Source organism: Pyxicephalus adspersus, chromosome 2 (genome assembly GCF_032062135.1).
Source record: "Pyxicephalus adspersus chromosome 2, UCB_Pads_2.0, whole genome shotgun sequence".
NCBI lineage: Eukaryota > Metazoa > Chordata > Amphibia > Anura > Pyxicephalidae > Pyxicephalus > Pyxicephalus adspersus.
In genome coordinates, this window is record NC_092859.1 from 111,030,757 (window position 1) to 111,057,684 (window position 26,928).

General features: G+C 36.2%; 1 protein-coding gene across 3 annotated transcripts in view; it reads left to right on the forward strand.

The window, feature by feature from the left end:
- CHCHD3 (coiled-coil-helix-coiled-coil-helix domain containing 3) overlaps positions 1 to 26,928 on the forward strand; it is an 88,260-nt gene that overhangs the window by 11,801 nt on the left and 49,531 nt on the right. For all 3 annotated transcript variants that reach the window (XM_072401846.1, XM_072401848.1, XM_072401847.1), the window contains exons 3-4: positions 3,600 to 3,681; positions 15,234 to 15,375. In XM_072401846.1, coding sequence (XP_072257947.1) covers positions 3,600 to 3,681; positions 15,234 to 15,375 — 224 coding nt within the window. The remainder of the gene's footprint in view (positions 1 to 3,599; positions 3,682 to 15,233; positions 15,376 to 26,928) is intronic.

Consider the following 26,928-nt stretch of genomic DNA (forward strand, 5'->3'; position numbering starts at 1 on the left):
TACAGCACCGTTCATGCATCGTGCACTCCCTTGTCGTTGGAAAGGATCGTGAAAGATCCTTTCCAACGACAAAAATTGGCAGTGTGTACGCAGCTTTACTCAATCTCCTTTTTTTCTTTTAATTTTAGACATCTAGATATTTCCTTTACTACACATTTAACAGGTGACGTAGCACTGTAATGTACCTGCAATTAAACTTTATTTGTGTTATGCTCATACGGATACAGCATGAACATTTTTTTGTCTTGAATAATTGGGTTAGTTGGAATAACACAAAGTTTACCACTTTACTTTCAGGCCCTTTGAAGCATGGCTTGATAACATTAAAAAAAGAGTATTATGTATGTGTAGTGCATTGCAATAAAGTCCATTGGTAAACACTTTATTTTTTTATTCCTCTGCAATGTCTTTTTGTTGTGTCTTCCTGGACTAGACAGATGAAATAGCTGTCACTGATATTTCTTATCAAGATCCAAAAGCTCATATATTTCGTCTCACTCATCTGGAATTCATAAATGTGCTTTGTCTTCATGTGGCGTGCAATATCCAGTCGTGACACATCCTGCGGTCCTTATTAGGTGGCTCATAATAAAATGAAGATTATTTGCATATTATGCGTTTCAAATTGGAATGAAATAAAGAAGCAGATTAATCCTGAAGGAGCAATAAAACCAGATAATAAACTCTTGCCTTGATGCTGTTGGCGCTTCAGGCCTCCATAGTGTTTGTAACCGTGTGCTTTCTGGGTTAGTATTTATGTTTATTAGTGTACTGTTAAGACTTCTCCTTTTGACAACTTCATTAACTTTTATGTCTCTAATGTTACTGCTACTTTGCCAGCAACTGTATTTAAGCAGATGGTGCTGTCATTAAAGGATCAGGATGTCTGTCCTGTGTTTGTAGGTTCATGAATGTAAAAACTGAAATGTAAATACTTTGATGGTGTTTTATTAAGGTTTCATTAAAAAGCTATTTTGTAGGACCAGATAACTTGGAATGCCTTTCTAAAAGGATATATATATATTTTATTTTTATTTTCAGACTTTCTTATGTAGGTAATTCACTACATAGGTTCTTAGTGCTTACCTTTACATTGAATGTGAGTACAAAAATCTTTTTATGTTATCAGTACAGATTATTTAACCAATGCTTAATGTGTATCCATTATTTTTTTTTTGTATTTGAATAGAGCAGGAAACCTCTGTTGGTCTGTGACTTGTGTCACTGCTGGGGAGAATAATCATCCAAGTCCCCAAAGTTTATCATTTGTCACTAAAACACGGTGAAAAGGCGATCTTCCAATGTAGAGTTTTATTTTGGTGACTGCTATCTCAAGTGGGAATATACCTAATTGTGTTCAGGACTTCTGTCTCCAGGACAGGAAATAAAGTAAAATATCCCCAACAGAACAGAGCAGAAAAGCCAAGCAACTTGACTGGTTTAACCATTTCAAAATATGCTCAAAACTATAAAAAGAAAAGCCTACAAAAAGCGTTTTCATAGGATTTCTATTCCCATATTGTGCATCCTTCATTTAACCTGCTGGGGAATCAATTGAAAGAGAACAGCAAATTTGAAACATTGATTAAATTGTTAGTGTTAGCACTACATGAGATCATGCCTGGAAATGCAGACTTTGTGTGTGTGTGTATATATGTAAATATGTATGTATGTATGTGTGTGTGTGTGTGTGTGTGTGTGTATATATATATATATATATATATATATATATATATATATAATTACTGTAATATTACTTTCTGCAATAAAGATGTTCCTGATTGCAAATTTTCTGAGTATAAATTTGGTATGTCCTAAAATGTATCAGTTTGGTTTTAACATGTATTCAAATGTTTTTCTTTATAGTTACTACGTTCACATTTTTTTTATCGGTGAGCATGGCCTAAGTAGGGTAAAAATGAAGCCCAATGCCTGGGAAAATTTGAACATCTTGTTTTTTCTGCACCATCATGTTGTATAATAAATGGACATCACACATTTCCCTTTCTCTTGTCTACATGGGTAAAATGTTTTTGAACTTTGTACAGGACGACCTTTAGAATACCCAATATATCTTTGACAAATTGCATTTTATTTTTCCCAGGTAATAGAAAATATTACCACGAATAGAATTACTAATTTTTTTCATTTGTTGTTTTAGGTAAAAAAATATGAGTTAATAATTTGCTGTAAACCCTATATAGCAACCTTCTGGACATTTCTAGTAGCTGTTATAGGTATTAAATGTAATTCATTTTAATAGCATTATAATGCTAAAGCTGCTTAGAATAAATATTACTATACTATATACTGAAAGTCTAGGAGTTACATAATTTGATTTTTGTTCAGTAGTTCAAATTATTAGCTGTTTAAACATAATTATGTATATAAAAATGGGGGCATTTTACAGCTTTTTATGTCTTGTAAATTTGCAAAAATATTATATATAAAAAAATATCAATAAATCCTTTCATAATGTTAAATAATGTGTACCTGTTTCACTATAGCTGTTCTTTGAAATGAAGGATGTATGAAAATCAAGGTCTGAATAACAGATTCAAACCTTGGCAAGTGTGATGTACGTGAGGCTTTTTTGGCACCTGGAAAGCTAAGGTTTTCCCCTCTCCCTTTATTTTATCCCACCTATATTAGCTTATAGCTCCCAAGTTATTTAAATAACAGACAGTGAGCAATGTTAAGTTGGGAAAATAGTATGTACGTTTTTGTTAATATTTCTCCATTTTAAAGGGAACAAGAATAAAATGTATAGAACTATACTTTGTTGAGATATGATTTTTCTTGATGTTTTTTTTCCTTATGGTTGTAATGCAGTTTTTTTTATGACTTTAACAAAATAGGGTTAAAAAATAGAGAGGTTTTAAACTATGTTTTTATTTGTACAGATTTATTTTATTTTGCAAAAATCATTTAGAATATATTGTTTGTCCGCATTATTTTATAAATGTATTCTGTTTTCTAGTATAAAAAATGTTGTACAAGTATTATTAAATGTAAAGTAATGGTAAATACGAATGCATTTATATGAATCTTTAGCCAACATATCATATGTCTTGTTACTTACACTTATAATTATTTGTAATGGCAAGAGAGCAACAGTAATCTGTTATAAGTTATGGCGAGACAGGAGATTACATAACTTAATCAAAGTTATCCAGTCCATTTCTTTGCGTTTATTTAGTGGGCCAAATTTTCAACTGTTAAGGAGCCAGTTGCTGTGGAATATTATAATGGTAATTCACAGGGATTGTTTAAATAAATATGGCTAGACATTTTGGGAATTTGTTGTACTGTAAGTTTATAATATTTTTAATCAAATAATTCATAGAGTGAGATTATTGAAATTCTCTGGAGAAGACTATCATGGGAAAACCTTGAATAAATCTGGTGTTGCCATTTATTACCGAATAACTTTTAGGAAATCTATTCCAGGGCTGCTGGGTCACCCAGGTTCTCCCATGATGGTCTTATCCCCTCCAGTCTTTGAAAACTTTGATAAATCGGTCCTATTATGTTTAGGTGACTGTGTGATAGGTCAAAAGCAGTAATATTCTTATTTTTTTTTCTTATTTTACTGTTAGTTAATGAGGAAGAGCTCCGGAGAAAAATTGCTGAAGAACTAGCCCGGGAGCAAGCAAGAAGAGAGTCCGAGAATCTGAAAAGGTATGCTTAATGTAGGATTCTTATTACATTATTGTATATTCTAAGTTTGAAAAACCTACACAAATCATATTAAATACCTGTCCTGAAAATCAAAATAAATATAAAACTAATGCAGCTATGCTAAAAATAATGCAGTAATTCAAGGGTTAATAATCATGTAGATTAAATTACTTTGTAATATATGTAAAAAAAAAAAAAATCTCTACAATTTTTTATTCACAATTGATAAATTGGGCATGAAAGTTGTTGGTAACTGACTCCAGGTTCTGGTAATAATATTACTTCCAATATTGACCATTTTAACATTGCAGTAAATTTTTGTTTTTGTCTTCTATTCTAGTGAAAATTAACACATTCCCTCAAATTTATTTGGTTTTCAAGCTAAAGAAAGGTTTGGATTGTGAGATTTCATAAACAACTGCCAATAAAGAACAACAACAAAGTACAAAATAGGCGACCAACTGCCTAAATCAGGCTCCTTATCAGCCCTTTTACAATAACACTGTGTATGCCTCTTTACTGCTTGTTGACTCATATCTCATATCTTATATCTTATTCGCCAGTCAGGTGTCCTTGACTCCATGCATTTACTCATCTAGACATTGTTAACACGACCTGCTGAAACATCAGATTGGGGAAATAAAGTGATTTGAGTAACTTTTAGCATAGTTATTGGTGCCAGCTGGTCCTCGTATTTAGGTGCCTGGCATGCTGTTCTAAGTATTTAAGAAACTGCTGATGTGCTGGGATTTTTACACACAGCCATCACTAGGGTTTACAAACAATGGTCCAAATAATGGAAAATATCCAATGATCTCCAGTTTTCTGAGCAGAGGTCACAGTTTTCAGAGGTCACATGAGAATAGGCAGAATAGGTTAAGCTGAAGAAAGGCAACAGTAACTCAAATAACCGCTCAGTACAACTGAGGTATGCAGAAGAGCACCTAAATACACAACAAACATTGAAGCAGGCAAGCAAATAGGAAGTCAGAAAGGGCACCCAAGACTACAGTTTTGTACGGGCTTAAAAAAGTTGGAGAAGAGAATCAATTTCTGTTGTTATGTTCACATGGTAAGGTTAGAATTTGCTGCAGTCTACCCATCTTCTGGTGGCTACGTTCAGCAGAATATTGTGCCAATGTCACCAAAGCTTATCATCCTAAATTGGTTTCTTCAACATGACCATGAGTTCACTGTATTTAAATGGCCTTCACAGTCACCAGAACTCATTCCAGTGGAGCACCTTTAAGATTTGGTAAAATGTGAGATTGACATATGTGCAGCCAATAAATCTGCAGGAACTGCGTGATGTTATGTGAATATAGACCAAAATCTTGAGGCTTTTTTTAAGCACCTTGTCAAATTTTACCACAAAGAATTATGGTGGTTCTGAAGGGAACCACCTGGTCCAACCTGGTGCAGGCTAGGTGTACTTAATAAAGTGACCAGTGAGTGTGTATTGATGTTTCATGTATTGTTGTTGAACATCTAGCTGTTTAGAGATGGACAGAAGACTGCAGAAAACTGTGTATTAGCACTATGCATTTCTCAGTTTAGGTATTTTAATTTAATTTAAAAGTAAAGTTACATACCATTATGTTTAACTCTAGGATACCCAGGGCTGGACTACATCAAGGATTACCCAAAGGGTAAAAACAAAAAACAGCCCTTAGTGTTAAAAACTTTCAGTGGGTTTAAAGTGTGCTTGTTCTGTATTTGGAAAAAAAAATATACTAAAATAGTTTGTGTCAAAATGTTTTATTGATGTGCAAATATATTTTAAAAAACTTAAAGCATTTTATTATTTGAAATATTTTTTTCCATTTAACAATATTATGAACTTAATTTGTGCAGTTTGAATTTCAATCTCAACAAGCACTATTAGTTCAGATATTGATCTCATTGTGAACACAGCCTTGATTAAAATATTTAGCTCACACTTCAGGTCTTTGAAAAAATGTAAATGTACGGGGAAAAAAAAAACACAAGCTTTTACAATTTACTGCTGTAATTGGAAAGTAGGATTGGAAGATCTAATGGTGGGAGGGATTGAATGATACTAGAATCCCTTTCTCCAGAGAAGCCAATTACATTATAATATTATTATTATTATTATTATGTTTCTATTTTGGCAGAATTCGTAGAAAAAATGTAGGTGGGAATTATTTTGAGACAAAAAGATATATTTTTCTAAAATACTCTTTCTTTCTTCTTCTGGGTATGGTTTTATAATAATAGTCTGCACATAAATACAGTGGACATCATTCAGCATTAAAATGAAACACTTAATGACATGCCTGATCATGCAAACGTATTGCAGAAAGGGACAGGCAATGTCCCAACTGAAATAATGCATCTTACCTGCCAAATTGCTCCTGGATTCTAAAGTCAAAGCTGAGCTGCACATGCGCAGCGCTGCCAAGGAAACCTTTCAATTCCAGCTTCCTTAGCATTTGCCAGGATGAATAAACCCCTATGCCGGAATTACATTATCCCAACCGGCCAATCAGGATTGCGGAAAAAGGAAGATGGTGGTGTCTGGTGCAGGAACAAGATCCATTGAGCTGCAAGGATTTAGTTCTGCTTTAGTTAATTTACTTCTAACCACATTTTAAGATTTATCATGGAATGCTCTTTTTTGGGGCACATTCTAATCCTCATGTAAGTACCATGTTGTACATGGGGTGTTGCACACCTTTACTTTTTTACCTTGTACAGTGGCCACAAAGTGTATTTTTCCTGGGTTAAGTTCCAAGCATAAAAATGGGATTCTGATCCACGTTAATTATTATTGGACAGACTATGGAACAATGCCCAAATCTGTTCTGTCCCTGACTACAAATCTCGACTCCACCCCCTCGTCATCCCCTCTCTACTTCTGAGGCTGCACAGTCAGGGGTACAATGTAACCTAAATACACAACAAACATTGGTGGTGATGACCCATCTTGCAGATGTTCTAGACGAAGGTCTAGAGCAGGGGTACCCACACTTTTTTGGCTTGAGAGTTACTTTTATTATGATTAAGTCAAAATGATCTACCAACATTAAAAATGCTAAACATATATTTATATTTATTACAATATACCAAGTATGATACAGAAGTGACTAAAGCTAATGAGACATTGAATGGCAGAACATTGCACTACAAGACTAAAGTGACAGGAAAGCTACAATTCACCTGTCATAGGAGAAGGACTTGCTGCACAAGAAAAAGAACTGCTAATCTGTACAAAGGTAATTTAGTAATTGAACCCCGACACTGAGCCTGAACTGCACTGCTCACCTCAGACTGCCCTCCCGCTCTCTCTCCCTTCCTCCCCAGCATCCCTTTAGATGTGCAGCAGGGCTGCTGGTTAACAGCAGGGAGGGGTAAAGCAGGGCTTCGCGATCGACCAAAATAAACTGGATTATGGTGAATGACAAACTCGCCTGCATGCTTAAGAACACACTGGATAAATTTGATCATATATGGGATCCCTGGGTTAAGTACAGTCCTCACTGACATGGTAGCCCCGCAAAACCACTTAGCTCCCTGAGAGTTGAATTCCCTTGAAAATTTTCTGCTGCTCTCTGCCATAGCTGTGTTCTTCAAAAGATCTGTGGTCGTACTTTGTGTTTAAGATTTTTTAGTGGCACTGAATAAACTGTAGACTTTCTGTATCAGTTAAATCCTATAGCAAATGTTTATCTGTGGCAATGGAATTTGTAATTATATCCTTAATTGGTAACAATTTATGTGAAGGTAAACATTTAATTTTGTGCCATAGAGAACAATTGGACCCACTCAGGTTTTTTTTTTTTTTTTTACTGTTCTGATCCCGCTGGGTAGATTAGTCCCTCTTTTTTTTTTTTTTGCCCATTGTTATGAAAACAGAAATGGAGGAAATGTTATAAATTTTGACTTGTCTTCAGACAAGAGGTGGGTGGGGGAATCCTCCAATAAGGCCTTCCTAACTACTAGTACTAAAATAATAAACAGTATTAAAATATAAACTGCTTGCCAGGTTTGTGTTCTGATCCCCTGCCTTTAATACTTACTGACGCTGAATATGAACGCTAATTGCACCTTAGCTTGTCACACAGTTATCTGCATTCTTGTTTTAGGTGTGACTGAAAATGTTCCTTATAATAAATATATAAAGAAAACAAGATCAGCTTTATATCCAAGCAGTTGGCTTTCTTGAGTTGAGCAGTGGTAGTTCACAACTCTGTGGTAGATCTGCTTTAAGCAATGGATCCTTTTTGCCCCAGCATATATTGGACAATAATATTAGCAGCACAGAGTTCCTTTCTCTTTGTCACGTCCCTTGACATCCCATATTGTTCTTATATTCATGCATTAGCTTCTGATTTTTATTATCATAACTGAAATACATGGGGAAAAAAATCTTTAAAACACATTTTCATATCCATTCATAAAGAATTTTACCTTGAAGAATTCTAGTCGTGCGTTAACTTGTGAGGTATTTAAAGATTCAGTGTATTATCCAAGTGATTTTGCAGCACAACAAAAGCCAGTTGTAATTCTTGGCATTGCTTATTTTTTTTTAAAAATCAAAGCATGTGGTTTATACCAAATGTGTGCTGGAATTTTGTCATAGCCTTAAGCAATTGATTAGTATACAATGACCCTAATAAAGCTTTGATTATATACTAACAATTTCAGCTGGTCAGTCACTTGAACTCTTCCCTTTCTTTGCTGTGTTTCAAAGCAGTGCGGAACTGCCACATATTTTTAAAAGTTTTATCAGATCAAAGATCTTAAAGTGGAACTAAACCCACACAATTCACCCCTGTTCCATTGGAGGGTGCCGTCATCTTCCTTCATTTCTTTTCTTCCTTGCCTTTTTTTTTCCGATCTTGGGCCATCTCAATTGACCATGCCGGCATGATGTTACTATCCACCCAGCAAGCGCAAGGATTGGTTGCATTGTCAAGTTTCTCTGGCATCCACCACTGTGCTGCGCATACTCAATGTTTCGTTTTTCAGCACAATCAGGTAGGTGAGATAGTTTTTTGCAGGATGGGACATACAGTGAGGGAAATGGTTTGCCCTCCGACAAAGAAATGACCAGTCTGTAATTGTAATGGTAGGTTTAATGTAGCTGTGAGAGACAGAATAACAACAAATTAACCCTCCAAAAACCCGGTGCTCAAAAGTCACAGCTTGATGTGCATTGTAATGAGTGAAATAAGTATTTGATCCCCTATCAATCAGCAGGATTTGAGGCTCCCAGGTGTCTTCCCTGTATGCAGGTAAAGAGCTGAGATTAGGAGCACCCTCTGTAAGGGATTGCTTCTTATCCAAATTTGTTACAGTACCTGTATAAGACACCTGTCCACAGAAGCCATCAATCCGATTCCAAACTAGCCACCATGGCCAAGACCAAAGAGCTGTCTTAGGATGTCAGGGACAAGAGGAGGAGGAATGCTGCCTATGACCCCAAGAACACCACCCCACTGGAGGTGAACACAATATGCTTTGGGCGGGGGGGTTTTCTGCTAAGGGGACATGAAACCTTCACCGCATCGAAGGGACAGTGGACGGGGCCAATGTACCGTTAAATCTTGGGTGAGCACCTTCTTCCCTCAGCCAGGGCATTGAAAATGGTTTGTGGATGAGTATTCCAGCATGATAATGACCCAAAATATACGGCCAAGGCAACAAAGGAGTGGCTCAAGAAGAAGCACATGAAACTCCTGCAGTGGCCTAGCCAGTCTCCAGACCTTAGTCTCATGGAAAATCTGTGGGGGGAGCTGAAGGTTCGAGTTGCCAAACATCAGCCTCAAAACCTTACTGACTTGGAGAGGATCTGCAAAGAGGAGTGGAACAAAATCTCTCCTGAGATGTGTGCAAACCTGGTGGCCAACTACGTACAAAATCAGCATGGGAACAAATTTTCCTTTTTCTCTCGGTAGTCTATAGCTGCCTATTCTGCATTAACCACCTACTTGATCCTATTTTGCAAAGTGGGACCTATTGCCCCATAGCCTTTTAGGCAGACTGTGCATCATCATCAAGTCCTGTTATGTTCCAGATTGACTTCAAAAGATGCCAGTAGCAGGTTTTCTTTATACATGAATAATTAGAGATAGCTGAAAGAAACTCCTTGAAATTTTAACATTATTATGTAATATTTTTTTTTTTTTTAAATCCCAAATAGATAAGACAACTAATATTATTGAGTTTGTGCTGCTGAAGTATATAAGTAAACGATTTGCTCAGTTCACTAAAAATTGTATGATTTACACTTCTATTAGTATTGTTAGGAATTGTCATAAAAAAGGAAGTAAATTTTAAGATGTCAATCATGCCTTGTGTTCTGTTATAATGCTGACCTTTATCAATGTAATACAGCTTTTTCACAGTCAATAATCTGCTATTTCCCCCTTTGCCACAGAAAATAACTCATATCCCAGGTCTGATACAAAGAAAAAGAAAAATGGAAAGTAATATTTAAAAAGAACCCTTTGGGAGGCTGAGCAAAAAGTGTTATATTAAAATCGATACATGGGGCCTAACCTTTTGTGTTTTGGTACACACAAAGGCTTTTTTCCTATTGATCCCTGTTTTAATAACATGTTTATTCTAGTTTCTTTGGCTCGGTCTTGAGAGAACAAACAGAAGGGTTTAATTTTTTTTATTATCACAAAGACTTAGGTTTAGTGATGATATTCCCAAATGCAATACATGTATTTATTGTTTGTTGGCTGCATGGAGCAGTGCTGCAGACAGTGAATAATTAGAAAAATTACCTTGATTTTATTTTCTGTATTTTGGACAACTATGCAAAGCATTTGCTTTACAGTTGATTGTTTTATTTATGTTTTACCTAAATATTTCTTTTTTTTTTTTTTTTTTTTTTTTTAAGCTTTAAGATGGTCAACCAATATACATTGCAAGCACTTTAGCAAACCTTGGTAAAACTATTGAATGCATTATATGCATATGTAGAAATCTGTAAAAATAAGTTATAAATACCTTATTTTTTGCTTATACAATAATCGCATGCCTAGTTCCATTTTTGTCATGAGATTTTGCCCTTAGATTTAAATATTGCATAATACTGTATGCAATGTATATGTATGGACAGAGAAGCCATAATTTATGAAACATGCAACCTGGAAATCCGCCCTCAATCTATGCCATCTTCCAGTCTTTTAGACGGGATATAATAATTTGCTTTCAAGCTTTCTCTCTTCACTTTTCACTTTTCAGCTTTTTCACTCTTTCACTCTTTCACTCTTCACTTGGTGATCCTGGTTGTAACATGCTTCCTGTCCTAGGTAAGTAACTCTTTCAAGAAGAGTTTTTCACCCTAAGGCAGGGGTGTCAAACTCGGGCCCACAGACCAAATCCTGCCAGCACTGTAATTATATTTGGCCCGCAAAAAAATACCAAATGTCTACTAGAGCTGGCCCGCTGGTAGACGGCATGCACCGCTAATACTACAGTTGTAGATATTTTTTTTCAATAAATATCAAGGTTGGCCTGTGACTTTGTCCAAATTTTTCATTTTGGCCCATTGTGTATTTGAGTTTGACACCCCTGCCCTGGGGAAAGACTACTAAATGACTTTCTGATAGAAAAATTTATATATATATATGTATATAATATATATATATACACATTTATTTAAAAATTTGCATTAAAAATATTTAACATCATAAAACAGAGTAAGGGGGATTCGGATATAGAGGTTGTGCGGTTCCCAAAGCAGGAAAATGAAAGTTCCTAGTAGCATTTACCAAATGAGGGAGCACAGATTTTTCCGTAAGGTTTCAAGGGGACAGAGCTCAGGTGTAGTAGATTATTTCACTTCATTTTAAGATAACATTATTTACCATTTTTCATGTAAAACACACAACAGTGTACAGACATTAACCACCTAGCCGGTATGCCCGACCTTCGTACGGGCAAGAAAAAATGGCTAGGATGGTTAACCCCGTAATTTTGTCACATCCTTACCTCCATGGTCCCGCTGTGCACATCCAGCGGGACCATGGAGGTAAGGATTCCAGCGTCGTTTTCCCATTCCAGCGTCGTCGTCCGTCGATCTCCAGCGTCGGGTGCCAGCGGGACCGGTAAGATGCCGGCCGGTATCTTGTGTTCCGCTGCCCGGCATCTTGCGTTCCGCCGCCCGGCCGGCCGAACGCAAGATCCCGGCCGGCGGCACACAAGATACCGGCCGGCATCTTACCTGGTCCCGCTGATCGTCCACGTCCGTGTTCGTCCAGCGCCGGATGATCTCTGCAGGGAGAAGCCGTCCGGCGGAGAAAAAAAAACAGACGGCTTCTCCCTGCGTGCGTGATGACGTCGGCGCGTGTGCGGGAAATTCAAATAGAAACTCATTTATTCATTTTGTATTGGATTCAATACAAACTCCTGTATTCAATCCAATACAAAATAATTCAAATAAATACAAAGTTTGTAATTGGTAAATTCAAACTGTCATTTTGTATTGGATTGAATACAAACTCCGGTATCCAATCCAATACAAAAAAATAAAAAAAAATAAAAGTAAATACATTTTTTATATTCATAATATCTACTAGAACCCTTGTTCGGACATATTTCTGTAAGTTACAGGTCTACAATTTAAAAAAAAAATTTCATGAAAAACAGTGGATCACTTTTGGTACAGAAATCTAGACTTCAGTGTAACGCTCAGGTGGTTAAAAGGGATGGACAACATGGAAAATAAAAACACTTTCTGCATGATCCCTAAATCTTTTTTTTTTTCTTCAAAACGTGCAGACATCTGTGCCTGGTATTTTTATGTGTTCTCCATTTTTGGTGATTATATCTCTTACTGTTTTTCTAATTTCATTGGTTCTTCAGAATTGTCTCCTCTTTCCACTTAGCCTTATTTGCTTTTTTTTTTTTGAGTAATTCTCAACATTTAGGCTGTTTGTTCTGTGAAATGTCCATCATAATATTGATACACATGCGGACATCCTCCGATTCTTTTTTTTTTTTATCATTCTGACTAATTACCTAATCATTTACAGGAGCTTTGCAGGTATGGTTCTCTTTTGATCTAATTTTCCTAAACACTCTTCAGTGTCGTTTTACCACTGGTTTGCCATAGAAGTAAGGGGACAAAAACATGTTGCTGTATTTGGTTAAGGGTAGGTGAATAGTTTAGTTTTTACTGTAAGATAGGTTTTATTATAAATAAAAACTATTATAAACATGACTAAAACTTCTGTAATTACTGAAATTACTTGCATTATAAAGAATCAGTTGTTTTGTGTCGTCTGTGCTGCTAAAGTCACTCAAATTGTTGCGTAAAATACATAAGTAATCAATGTTTTATCATCAGACTCAGAAATTACCATTGCAGTTATGTGCATGTTGTCAGCTTGATGTCTGCTTGTGAATTTCCTGACTTCCTGTAGCGTAGAGAGGAAGTCCAAACTTTTTAATTACAATATTGACGTTCTTCTGATTGTGTAAGTAATTGAATCCACTGGGAATGTGCTTTATTATAGGTTTTATTTTTTTTCTGAATTGAGCGATTTACATTTACTACAATTATAGCCATTTTCATATAGTTACATTTAGCCCTGAGTTGAATGAGCAGGGACTGATAGCTTTGGTAAATGGCTGAGACTATAATGAAGCCAGCTGATTGAGAGCTAAATTATTCATGTTGTTAGTTCAAGAGGGACAACTTCAAACCGACAGATTCAGTTTATTTTCTAGGCCAGTACAGCATAATTATAAGCAGTAGTTGCTAACCTTCTGTGTATTTATTCATGGTACATATGGCTATCTTTAATTTTTTGCCAGAAATGTATTTTTTTCACAGATGTTTTTATCCAAGTAGATCACATACTTATCTTGGGTATGTGTTGGTGGGTTTATATTGATATACTGGGTTCTGAATATCTATTTTGTCATTTTTCTGTACTCTTTAGCTCTCTTGCTTTTTACACACAGGTGCCTCACTTTGTTTTGCTTAGATAACAACATTTTAAGGGTAATTTAGTTTGCTACTGAGGTGTATTCATCATTTTCAACATTTTGGATAGGAAAAAAACATAGGCATTACTATTGTTCGTTTCCTATCAATAATTGCCACTGACCTGCCTTTATACTGATCTTCTGTACTTTTTGAGCCACCAATGTAGAAAAAAAATGCAAATTGAAAAATCAAATTAAAATGAGAACTTTTTACCTGTATACTAATTCTGGATTAAGTTAGAGAATCTACTTGACAGTGAGGCAGAAAGCGTTTGTAGAAAAAGATTTTAGTAACTTTTATTATTATCCTGTACTTATATAGCGTCAACAAATTACGCAACGCTTAGGGTCCAAGGTCCATAATCATGACACTAATCTAAGGTCCCTACCATAGTCTTATGCCATCAACACAGTCTAATGTCAATTTCTGGGAAGCCAATTAAGGTAACTGTTTTGGAATGTGGTATGAAAACCAGAATACCCGGAAGAAACCCACGCAAGCACGGGAAGAATCTGCAAGCTCCATGCAGATAGTCCTGGCCAAGATTCGAATCTGCGACCCATCGTTGCAAAGACGAAAGGGCTAACCTCTACGGTGCTGAATCTCCACTGGATTTCCTTTAACAAAGTATCAGTAGGGAGAATATTTCTTGTGTGCTTATACAAGATTCTGTTCTGTATTAGACACATACTGTATGCAAAACATGCTGTGTGTTTATGTAACACCAAGAGCAATTTACAAAAAAATTATGTATTGGTGTAGTAACAAAATTTGTTACTTTTATTTTAGTTCTTCATGATAATCTACAGCAGTGTTTTACTAGTATTTTTAACATGGTGGGGTAGCCCTTTAAATAACTTGGGTTTTCCAAGGAATACCTACTATAATTACTATATCAACAACTCACAGTACATTAGTTCTATAGTCAGTAGGAAGGATGCCACCTTTACAGATACCAATGATCTAAAATGGCTTACTGACTTGAGTCACACACTGCTCATTGCTCAAGAAACCCCTAGCAAGCTCTGTTGGGGAACCCTGGTTGAGGAACACTACTCTAAAGTACCTGGTGAAGCTATCATTTTACTTCTATTGCACTTTAATTTTGACCACTGAAGAAGATGGTCGCGCAATTAGTTTGTCTCTCAGCTTGCTAATTAGGACTATAGGGTGCCATGCCTGTTGTACATATTTACCCTCCCCCCCCCCTCAACTTCACATTTCCTTTAGATGATCTAACACCTAAAAACAGAGCCATGTTTGCTGGTTAACCTGACATAGTTGTTACATAACAGAAATTAGGAAAAATGCCTGAAAAAAAAAAATGTTGCTTGTTCAGCATGGTAAAAAATGTCCATTATCAGTTTGTTGGAGCTACTGCTATAATAAGATAAAGCTTGACATCCCAATGTAATACTAGGTATGCACCTATAGTTCAAAATAACATTTTTAATTACAGACAATGTTTTTTAAATAGAGGCCAGCTTCTAAAATGCTATATTCTGCATGGTGGCAAGTCGTGATTTAAAGGTAATAAATAACATCTTTTGATGGTTTATTGTTTTTCGTACATTTTTAGGTTAGACCATGGGAAACTGATGCAAGAGGAAATTGGGAAAGTCCTAGAACGAGAAAGAGCTGCTTCAACTGAACAACTAACTAGATCGATCCTGCGTGAGAAAGCTGCTACTGAGGAGGAAAGACTTAAAGCTAAGACCTTTGTAAGTTTGCTGTCATTTTTAAAGTAATTCCTTAAGAAAGACGCTCATAGGAGATATATAGACTGTCATTTGACCATTTCTTTTTTCTCTTTATGGCTTTAAGATTTTACGTTACTGACTTCCCTCTGATCCCATCTGCATGTTTTTCTGTGCTATTGACTCAATATATTGTAAGATAGACAGGGTCCGGCAAAAGGTGTATTCAGAAGGTTGCCAGCAGTGCCCGGCACACTCTAGGCACGTTTCTTAAAAGTAAGCATGTATTTATCTTTTTCAAACCACATCTCCTGCATGCTGATGGATCCATGTGTTTTAGACATGATAGCGTTCAAATTGGGTAATACAGGTAGTCTCTGTTTAATGACTTGCCTGTTTACTGACCACCCACACTTAATAATAACTCTCTCGACGAGTACAGTTTACACCCACGTGGCATCTCCTCTTCTACCTTCCAGGCTCCATCTGTCTTCCTCCTTAGTGATCCTCCATGATCCCCGGTCTGCAGACTGTTGGTGAACTTGTCACTGATAGGTTATGTATGCTTGCAGTGCTGCAGACTGGGTCTATCCTATGCCCTTCACTTAACGACCAATTCCAAGGAAAGGAACCTGGTCGTTAAGTGAAGAACATCTGTATCTGGGTGTCTGAGAACAGTTCAGAGCAGACTGGTTTTTGTAACCATTGATAACTGAGTTTTTTTTTTTTTTTTTTTTTAAAAGGAAACCTGTTTATTATTTTTGCTTTTGCTGACCACGCCTTACAAAAATGCTAGATATGTGGCGTTATTGCTGACCACGTGGTTTCAGTTCTTTGACTTTTACCAACCCATTTTAGTACCCATGATGGTACAGACTTCTTGGTTGAGTTACGTCGAAAGTAATGAAACTGGCATTGACAGAACCACATTTTCAGATGGATGTCAAAATGATCAAAATGTTTCTTGTTTGTAAGGTTTCCCTTACACAGTATGTTTCAGTTCACATTTAGTAGTACGTAATGCTAACTGATGCTGCTTATGAATTTCAGCATAAAGCAATGCATTATAACACACACACACATAAATTTTCTTTTACTGGAAATCAGGTTTTTTCAACTTTGGAGACCATAAATTGCACATAATAACAAAACATAATAGTATTATGTGTGTAATCAGACTTGAAACTAAAATACTTTTTAAAAGAAAAAGGTTACTTTGCCAGACAGATATGTCTTATATGTTTTTTGGGAGGATGGCGCTTCTAATATGGGAGTTATATCTGTAAAAAGCATTGTTGGCTCAGTGGAATAGCTGAAAGCAAAGTCTCTAGATTTCTGTACCTGTAAATAACAAAAGCTGCTGGTGGGCGGACTGTTTAAGTTTAATTGCTCTATTTGACTGCAATGTGTAACAGAAGATAACACCCACATGAAGGCATAACGAGCTTGCACAATGATTTACTAGGGCATTATTCTGCTTTTTTATTGACAGAAAAGTAGACCTCTAGGCCAGCACTCTTTCTGCTGACTAAGCTTAGCTTTTGCTAAAAAAAAAAAAAAATTGGGCTTGGTTCAAGAGGATAAGTTAAGGTACGGTACGTTAAGCATGATAGTTCATTATGCCAACCACCCCTTTGTATTAACATAGTCATCCTGTCAGACAAAAGCAACCTGCCAAAAGTAGTGTAACATAATGATTAAAAAACTTTGTCAGCATGCGCACAGGAAAAGCTCATAAGGCGTGTTATAACTGTGTTTGCACTTCCTATTTATGCCCTGTGTTTGAGCACTACCCAAAAGTGAAATTGTAACTTTTTAAAATAGAAAGGTAACATTTTCTAAGAAAAATCCTGTTTCCCAGTTCCTAGTATGTCTTGAGTCATGCATGAAATTTGTTTTATAAAATAAATCGCCTTTTATTTTTTCTCCCCTTGTATTCCCTTTTTTAAAAATCATTCTTTTAAACAGAAATAAAATGCTTTTAGGTTAGTTGTGTTTTTTTCGGGTGTTACCTAAACTGTTTTTTATCATATGTCATGATTTGCATAAATGTTTCTCTCACAAATAATTTATACAGGGCGCTTCAATAATACAATGGAAGACATATCTCCGCTCAGTCTCCAGTTTAGTAGCAAATTACCGTTCCTCAATAGTGACAAATTGAAGCACCGCCTCCTGGCTTCAAATACTAATTATGAATTATTCATATTTATTTAGTACTGTTTATGTTACTAGAGATAAACAGAACATATTTAATGAGTGTATTTTTAGTTATAAACATGATAAATAAAATACATGAGAAAATACATTTAGTGTAACAGAATTTAGAAGACAGAGGGGAAAAAATGTAGCATCTTTTCTTTGTTCCATCATTTGCAATTTGCATAGTAGATGACCCAAATCAGTGTTATATTTTGTCTACAGTCTGAATATGTCAATGTTTTATGTGGTGTTAGAAGTGAATAATTTAATACAAAACATTATTAGATAAACATCAGCATAATTGAGTTCTGTGAACCAGTTTCCAAGGTATAAATTTAAATATCTGGGCTGATTCCAACTGGCAAGAAAATGCAGCAGGTGCACAAAGCACTTTGTAGTGTTTTCTCCAAAAAACTGCAGAGGGAAACATTTTTTAATATGGTTATCTATGTGAAATGATGTATCAATTAAGCAATTAACAACCCGCTGTACTAATAAGTACCGCTAACATGATTAGTGTATGGTAAATTGTAATACTGGAAGTGAAAGGTGTGATAATCAGCTCTTGAGAAGCAATATACAAAGTGTACTATTTACTGTGTTCAGAAACTGAAATATGAACAGATTCTAGCACCCAATTCTATTATTAAATGAATGGCACGTTTATATTATCTCTTATATTATAGTATAATATAGACTAACGTACAGTGCGTCGTAAAGTTTTTTATGGTCTGTTGTACATTAAAACTTATTCCTGTGAAGAAAAAAAAAGGTAATTGTTATCATTAAAAAGGTAAGTGCTCTTTTTACTATAAAATACATTCGAAAAGGTCTTGGTTTCATACCTTCTGTTTCAGTTTGTTACAAATATAATTGCATTCCCTGCACTAGACTTTCTTAACCTTTTTAACAAACCCTTGAAATAATTTTCAGGCCTTCAGACTACCCCTGCTATAATTGCTATATTCACAGCTCACAGTACATGAGCATTGTGGTCAGAGAGATAAATGCTTCATACATTACTGTCCAGCGCGAAAGAATGTCACCCTTACAGATAGCCAAAGATCATTGGTGTCCGCTAAACTGACCTGGGAGGCACAGATTGCTCACTGCTCAAGGAACCCCAAATAGCCTGTTGGAAGAACCCTGGGTGAAACACTGCCCTATACCAGGGGAAAGTAGGGTTCCACCAACTAGACTACCCCAAGCCTCCGGCTGCTTTTTTTTCCTCCTAATTCTGTGACTTGTAGACAAAGATGTAACACCGAGAATATTGGCAATCTGCAAATTGATTTAAAAAATGGGGGATGTCATTCTCAAATCACCATGCTTGTGTTTGGTGTTTGTCATGCTATTAAAGTTTAAACTTAGTATCAATATAAGACTGTGGTGGGCAGCAAACTGGGGTATTCAAATTTGTTTGCATTTCTTGTGTGCTTTTAAAGAGAACTGATAGAGCTCCAGACTCTCTAGAGCTTACTTCATGGATACTGTAGAAAATAAATATTGGCATGCAAATATTGTGACCTGATTATTTTGAACATAAAGTGAAACTGTGCTGAGAAGGTGGACACTGTTAACATATTTTTTACAGAAAAGGTAGTAATATAGGCCACAACTGACTTATCTAGCAGTTTTTATTGTGCAGTTATTCTCTCTCCATGACCATGACTCTAAAGTCAGGTTTCAGTAGGGTTCTAAATAGGACCTGCAGTGTGTTTTCATTAAAAGGCTGGCAGTCTGCCAAGATTGGATTCACCTAAAATACTTGGTACCTCTGTTGTGAATTTGGAAAATTTCTTGACAATTATTTTTGTACCCTTTATTTTGTATAGCCAGATAGCTATCATGCATTCAGTTATTCTAGTATTAGAACTTACAATAGCCATAAATAGTTATAGAGTTAAAATGGCTGTTGAGGTTCAATGCTGACCTTTAAAGGAATAGTTGAGTGGGTACTTTTTTTAAATGCATCTTTGGATTTTTTATTTGCTGCATTATTATATCGAGCACATTTTTTCAGAGGCATGGGTATTTTACTTTAGTAAGTTGTGTCAAAATGCACCACAAGTCCGAAAGAAGGAAAAAATAAGTTTCATTTCTAAGTGTTTGAGATACTTCCAACAAGCAAGCAGGAAGTGTGTATTGTTCACATCCTCTCTCTAGTTGTCTTTGTAAATCCTGGTTTAAATGTGTGCTTTATCTTTACAATTTTCCTCCAATGTTTTATGGTTTATTTCCAAATTTCTTTATCTGTTGCTTGATAACAAAGGTTAGAAGAAAATTGTAACAACAAATGCGGGACTTTTTAGGTACCAATCATATCATGGGTCTGGGGTTTTTATCTCTCGGTTGATAATACAAGTAATACAGAGACTCCTAGACATTTTATATATCTGGGATATAGTTTTAATCATTTTCCTTGACATGTTTGGTCAAACTTTTTCAAGAGGGTGAGCTTCCATAATCATACTCCCAGATTACATTAATATTGATGTGTTTGTTATGAAACACAAAAACAGAGTGTGTGTTTTTTTAAGATGTGATGTGTGTAAATTGCTAAGGTTTTATACATGTGTTTTGTATGTGATTGGTACCTAAAAAAGTCCCACATTGGTTTTTGCAATTTTCTTTTTTCCATTGCCTACTGTAAACCAGGGACATAGTTGTCAATATTTTACTATAGTTTGCATGAGATTTGGTAATCCTACTATTACATGTATTGTATTTTAAATCCACTGGGCACTGTATACCAGTTTATGACTTTATTTATTAAATTTGTTTATTAAATTAGAAAAATCATTGGCGTTTTCACACGATTGGCAGTCAGTGTAACTTTTAAAAGGCCATTCATTCATCATTAAGCTACAGTGATAAAAAATACAATGCAGAAGAAAAGTTTTTTTTTTTTTTTTTTTTTTTTTTTTTTTATATATATATACAGTATTTAGGAATAGATTTTTGAGTGCGTCCTAAATCAAAACCAGTTAGCCAGAATACCAGGTAAAGCTGGTGATGGCCAGCTTTCACTGGGATTACAAATTCATTATTTTGTCCTGCTCAGCATCTTCATATATTTTACAAAAATCACATTTTTACTATTAGCAAGTCAGGCTTAGAGTAACACATTTGAAAAGATGATTATACTGTTCATTAGTGCAACACCGAAGCTGTTTACTAACCTGGAGTTAATATTACATAGATCATTTAGCTCATTAATCAACTTACAAGACATTAGTTGTTTAGGATAATTAAGTGAAATAAGGATGTCCAGGAGGCAGTGAGTGGTTTGGAGAGAAAAAGTTACTTTTTAATTTAAAGATATAACCACGTTCCTATAGGAAAGTATTTTGATACATTGTATGCAGGACCTGAACAAAACAAGCAATGGAAACAATGTCTAGGCAGGGGTGTCAAACTCTGACCGCTACTACTTATTGCAGCGAGTGATACCGCTACTTCAATTCCCGGCATCACTCGCATCCCTGCGTGGCCCCTGTTGTTCTGTTCCATGGACGCAAGTAATGCCGGGAATTTTAGTCTTGACATCTCTCGTGTTTGTGACAAGTGAGAGCCCTCTGCCCCTCAGCGCTCCCCTCTCACACATCACAGCCGATTGCAAAGGCAAAATCCCGGCAGCACGTCTACAGGGATGCTCGGGATGACTTTGTGTGAGAAGGCTCCGTGTAACATTGGGGAGGGAGGCAGAGAGGGCAGCACATCATTCTATGACGAGTGAACTGTAGCTTTTCTGTCACTATAGTCTTGTAGTGCAATGTCTGTGCAATGTTCTAACATTCAATGTCTCATTAGCTCCAGTCACTTGTGTGTAATACTTGGGATATATATAAATAAAATATTTTTAGCATTTCCATTGTTAGTAAATCATTTTGATTTGAAAAAAAAAAAAATTTAAGTTTAAAATTAAAAAAAGGCCTCTTTCTTGTTGTGAGCTTGTTCCAGATTGAGTGTTGAGTGGGACCTCTTTGTTTCCAAGTGGGAAGGTTTTGTATCAGGTGAGAAGGGGAAACTTCAATTTTTTCAGTGGATTTTTGGTTTAGCCCCCGACTTAGTCTAAGTTTTTTTGATTTCGGCCCACTGTGTGTTTGAGTTTGACACCCCTGGTCTAGAGTAATATGTGGAAAAGTATATGAGGCAAACATGTTTTTTGCTAGCAAGCAACCAAGGTTTACAGTTATTTCTTTATTGGTTATTGTCAAAAAAGGTAATGCTGATAGTTAATAAAGTCTAATTTAATAAAGTCTAATTTAGTTTGTATTTATGAAACGATTCATGCAAAAATGCAGACACGTCCTTAGGCTTAATCTCCACTGGTTTCATACACCCACCTAGGATAGGCAGTCTCCACAGTTACTTTAACTTTGCATCCGTTTCAATGTAGACTGCCGTATCTTAGACCACTAATCACCCAATTACCATCCTACTTAAGAGACATGATTCATTTACTCCAAATACTACATGAATTATCGTTTCCCTCCCTAAATACACTTTTACTAACTGTAGATGTTGAAGCCTTGTACAGCAGCATGTTCCACTCTAGGGGATTAAAAACCTTAGCTGCCTTTCTGGAGACTGAAGATGCTTCTCTTTCCTCATACAATCAGTTTATTCTAAAACTTCTCAAATTCATCCTTACCCAAATTTTTTTTACTTTCAACAACTGTACATATTTGCAATCCCAAGGTGTCGCCATGGGGACAAAGTGTGCCCCATCCTATGCGAACCTCTACCTGGGTCATTGGGAGAAACACCTCCACTCCAAACCCGAATTTCAAAAATATTCTAACCATATACTTCTATGGCGTTGTTTCATTGATGATATTTTAATTATTTGGATTAAGTGGAATTAAGTGGATCTTTTTTATTGAAAGCCAACCACTTTCCTGGTCCAAATGATGTTTTTAGTTTTAAACAAATTCTTTGATTAACATTCACTAGGAAAAAGACTTTTGCATAAAATGACCGCATAATATGGATTATATATGTATGTATATGCATGTATTATGTATATGCATTAATATGTATTTTTGGTCCATATACATTTTGGAACTGTATCAATTTATCACCATTTATATGTACTTATTTGATTTACATAATGTTTATATTTGGTTCTTATGTATCGGAACTGTATCAACCTGATCATTATGTATTTATTTGTACACTAATGTATTTCTGGTAGTAATCTCTGTAATTGATGTTTACACAAATACCCTGCACTCCTGTGTGATTTCTCTTACATAGATCACCACTATTCACACAAGCAATAGGAGGTTTTCTTCTTATATGTTCAGGAGGGAGGGTGCCTCCTCCCTCTGCCTCACTTTCGGGGACAAGGGCACCCATCCTAGGATGTGTGCTGTCCCTGGTCAGCCCCGCCCCCTCATTAGGGAAGCGGTCCCCCTCCTTGCATATGCCCGTCTCCTTAGACGGGGATGCTTTGCTGGGATCGGCCTTAGCACTTAGTGTAGGTGATGGGGGATCTGCTCTCTCTTCGCCTCAGTAGTCACGACACCTGGAAGGGCGGAGCCACCAACGCCACCCTCCTGGCCTACGTCACTCTGTCAGGCACTTGGACTTCCCCAGGCGTTGGCAGCGTGCACTTGGAGAGTGTGAACGTCGTCCTATTTTTAGAGGCTGCGCCAGGGATCTCCCTGCTCCCCTGCACGCCAGCAGCAGCATGCACCTCAGACAGTCAGGACTGCATCCACATCCTCCAGTAACCTTAGGTCGGTACTTTATCACTGCCATACACTTGCTATTTGGAATTTTATGCATATGTCATAATGAGCAAGATATTGGTAGATATGTGTTTACATAAGTAGATGACCTATGTATAGCGCCCTCTAGGGCTTATTTGTACTTTGCTTTGGACCACAACCTGCTATGGTGGCCCACAAGTACTGTAATGTATTGTTTATGAGCTGTATCACTTATATCAATACATATTTGTTTTGCCAAAAAAACCTTTGTTTCTTGCCTATTTCATATATTTTTTTGATCACTAAAGGGTTGGCACACGGTCCTCAAGGACATAGCTACTTTGACTTTAAATCACGACCTACCCTCCTACCCTTAGACTGCCGTATTGCCCTGTGATGAAGCCACATTTATGTACCTTGAAGCTTGCTCAAAGGCCATGGATATTTAGGATACAGTATCTCCCCAGAATTTTATTTATAGCTGGGAGAGAAGCTGTAAGCTGATGGAGGCCCCTTTATTGTGACCCAACTTTCAGTAACCACCCAAAAAGTGCAAGGTGGCTAAAAGGGGTTGGGGTGAACACCGGGATATAAGGACTTTGTGTTCAGTATATGTGTAAATATCTGCATAAATGTAGGTATTAGCCACTTTATTTGATTCTCTGCAGTCTGTTTTGTTTTTTTGCTGATACTTTTTCAATCTACAAAAATTGTTATCCATGTCTGATACATTGCTTTTAGAAGTTAAAAAAATCAAAAAATCTAGTGGGTAATACTTGGTTTGAGTCAGTAGTGTATACATATTTAGGCTACAGGAAATACTACCTTTCAAATACTTTATTTTGTAGGGACGAATGACGTTTTTGACAAATTCAATTACAAGCACTGATGTATGTTTAATTTTAACAATTTCCTTCTGTGGTCTGAATAATTTATAAGACAGCTTTAATATATTCCTATTTAATCCATGACAGAATAAAAAAATACTTGCTTGAAATAATTTTTCTTTTTAATAGTGGTTAAGTATACTGTATTCAACTCACTCCCTCCTTTGATTGCTGCTGGTCTTTTGAAGTACGCAAAGTATGCATGACAAGCAACAACAAAAGAGGAATCACAACGTTGTCAGGTTTTGTCCTTGAAAATGACATGTGACAGATGCATGCATTGGTTTAGAAGATGTTCCCCTTGACAAGTGTTTGGTGAAACTAGAAAGGACCTCACAGCAGGTTTGAGTAAACTTTAACTCTTAACACTTAACACTTTTTTTTCCATCACCGACCCAAATTTATATGCATATTTTAACATGCTATACAATAATTGTTTTTTTAATATTGTGTTTACTCCTTATGTCTAGGGCATTACAACACATTTAAAAGGCCTTTAGCACAGCGTGAGCATGAATATATGAAACTGTAGTTATAGATTACCACTGGATAGATACTTTTGGATAGGCGTTTCAATCAGTGAAGTTAAATCAGAACTCGTTGCATAGCTATTTATTTGGGTTACCAAATAGTTAAACAGAACTGAGATGGAGGAAGTAAAAATTAAGTACAAGCATAGGACAACACCTGCAATCCAACTAACCTATACATTTGCTCTTGGTTGGAAAAGAACAGATTTGATTTTAGTTAATAAAACATCCACTTTACAGGCTTAAAAGTTAGCACAAGTATTATCATGCCTTCCAACTTTTGGAAAAGTAGGCAAAAGACCCACACCAAAAAAAGATTGCTATAACTAACCCTTTTCACAAATATGCTTTTTTATATTAGCTTTTCAAAATAACTAATGGAAAGGCTGAACAAAAGGTTTAGTGCAAAATAAATACCACTTTTAATAGGTAAATACATTTTCAAAAGAGGTGTATATAGCCTTTAACCTCCTGAGCGTTACATTGAGGTCTAGATTTCTGTACCAAAAGTGATCCACTGTTTTTCATGAATTTTTTTTTTAAATTGTAGACCTGTAACTTACAGAAATATGTCCGAACAGGGTTCTAGTAGATATTATTATTATAAAAAATGTTTGAAACACACAATCATTTAAAAAAAAAAAAAAATACTTTTAATAAAATTAAAGGAAAAACACAAAAATCAGCTTAAACATGACTACATAAACAAAGCTTGAAGCCATGGCAGGGGGGGTCAGGCAGGCGGTGATGTACAGGTCCAGGCAGAAATGTCAGAGTCCAAGCAGAGGTCAAAGCAGGCGGAGATGTCAGAGTCCAGGCAGAGGTCAGGGCAGGCGGCAGGCAGAGATGTCGGAGTCCAGGCAGAGGTCAAAGCAGGCAGCAAATGGTCAAAATTAGGCGAAGATCAGCAAAGGTAAGATAAGACACAGTGTTACACACTAGCCATTCAGGGAATAATTGGCAATTTTTAAAACTTTGATTCTGTATTTATTGGGGTTTGTTTTGAATTATTTTGTATTGATTGGATACGGGAGTTTGTATCCAATCCAATACAAAATAAGAATTTGAATTTCCAAGTTATTTACTTTTATTTTATTTATTTTTTTGTATTGGATTGGATACAGGAGTTTGTATTCAATCCAATACAAAATGAGCGTTTGAATTTACCAGGTATGTACTTTGTATTAATTTTATATTATTTTGTATTGGATTGGATACGCAAGTTTGTATCCAATCAAATACAAAATATAAATTTGAATTTCCAAGTTATTTACTTTTATTTTATTTTTTTTTTAATTTTTTGTATTGGATTGGATACGGGAGTTTGTATCCAATCCAATACAAAATGACAGTTTGAATTTACCAATTACACACTTTGTATTTATTTGATTTATTTTGTATTGGATTGAATACAGGAGTTTGTATTGAATCCAATACAAAATGAATGAATGAGTTTCTATTTGAATTTCCCGCACACGTGCTGACGTCATCACGCACGCAGGGAGGAGCCGTCCGGTTTTTTTTTCTCCGCCGGACAGCTTCTCCCTTCAGAGATCATCCGGCGCTGGAACGAGAAGGACGTGGGACAATCAGCGGGACCAGGTAAGAAGCCGGCCGGCGTCTTACCGGTCCCGCTGGCACCCGACGCTGGAGAGGGAGATCGACGGACGACGCAGGACGGAGGACGACGCTGGAATACGAAAACGATGCTGGATGAGCACAGGGGGACCAGGTAAGTATGGATGGAAAAAATCTCGGGGTTAACCATCCTAGCTGTTTTTTTTTTTTTTTTTGCCCGAACGAAGGTCGGGCTTAACGGCTAGGTGGTTAAAAAAGGAGGTATGACCGAGGAGAAAAGAAGGACAGTCCCTACAAACAGCCAAGCCTAGGATCACAGCTTTAAGGAAATTCAAGTTGATAGTGAAATATGTCAAGTAAGAGAACAGTTTTATGAACAAGGACAACTTCGCTTAAATTTTTTTGCTTTTATTCCAAATCCGTGTTGTATTTTACAGTTTTTCATTTTTCATGCAGATAAACAGTAGGGATCTGAACATTAAGATAAGGCAGTGCTGTGTGAATTTGCCTTCAAGAGAAACATTCCTTACTGTTTTTCTCTGTAGGATATCTGGTTATAATAAATGAAGAAGTTCCAAGCACTTTATGACCGTTAATGTTGCTTTGTGTAAGCTTACAGGGCTGAATCCTTAGCATCTGTCACAATTCATAGACATTAGC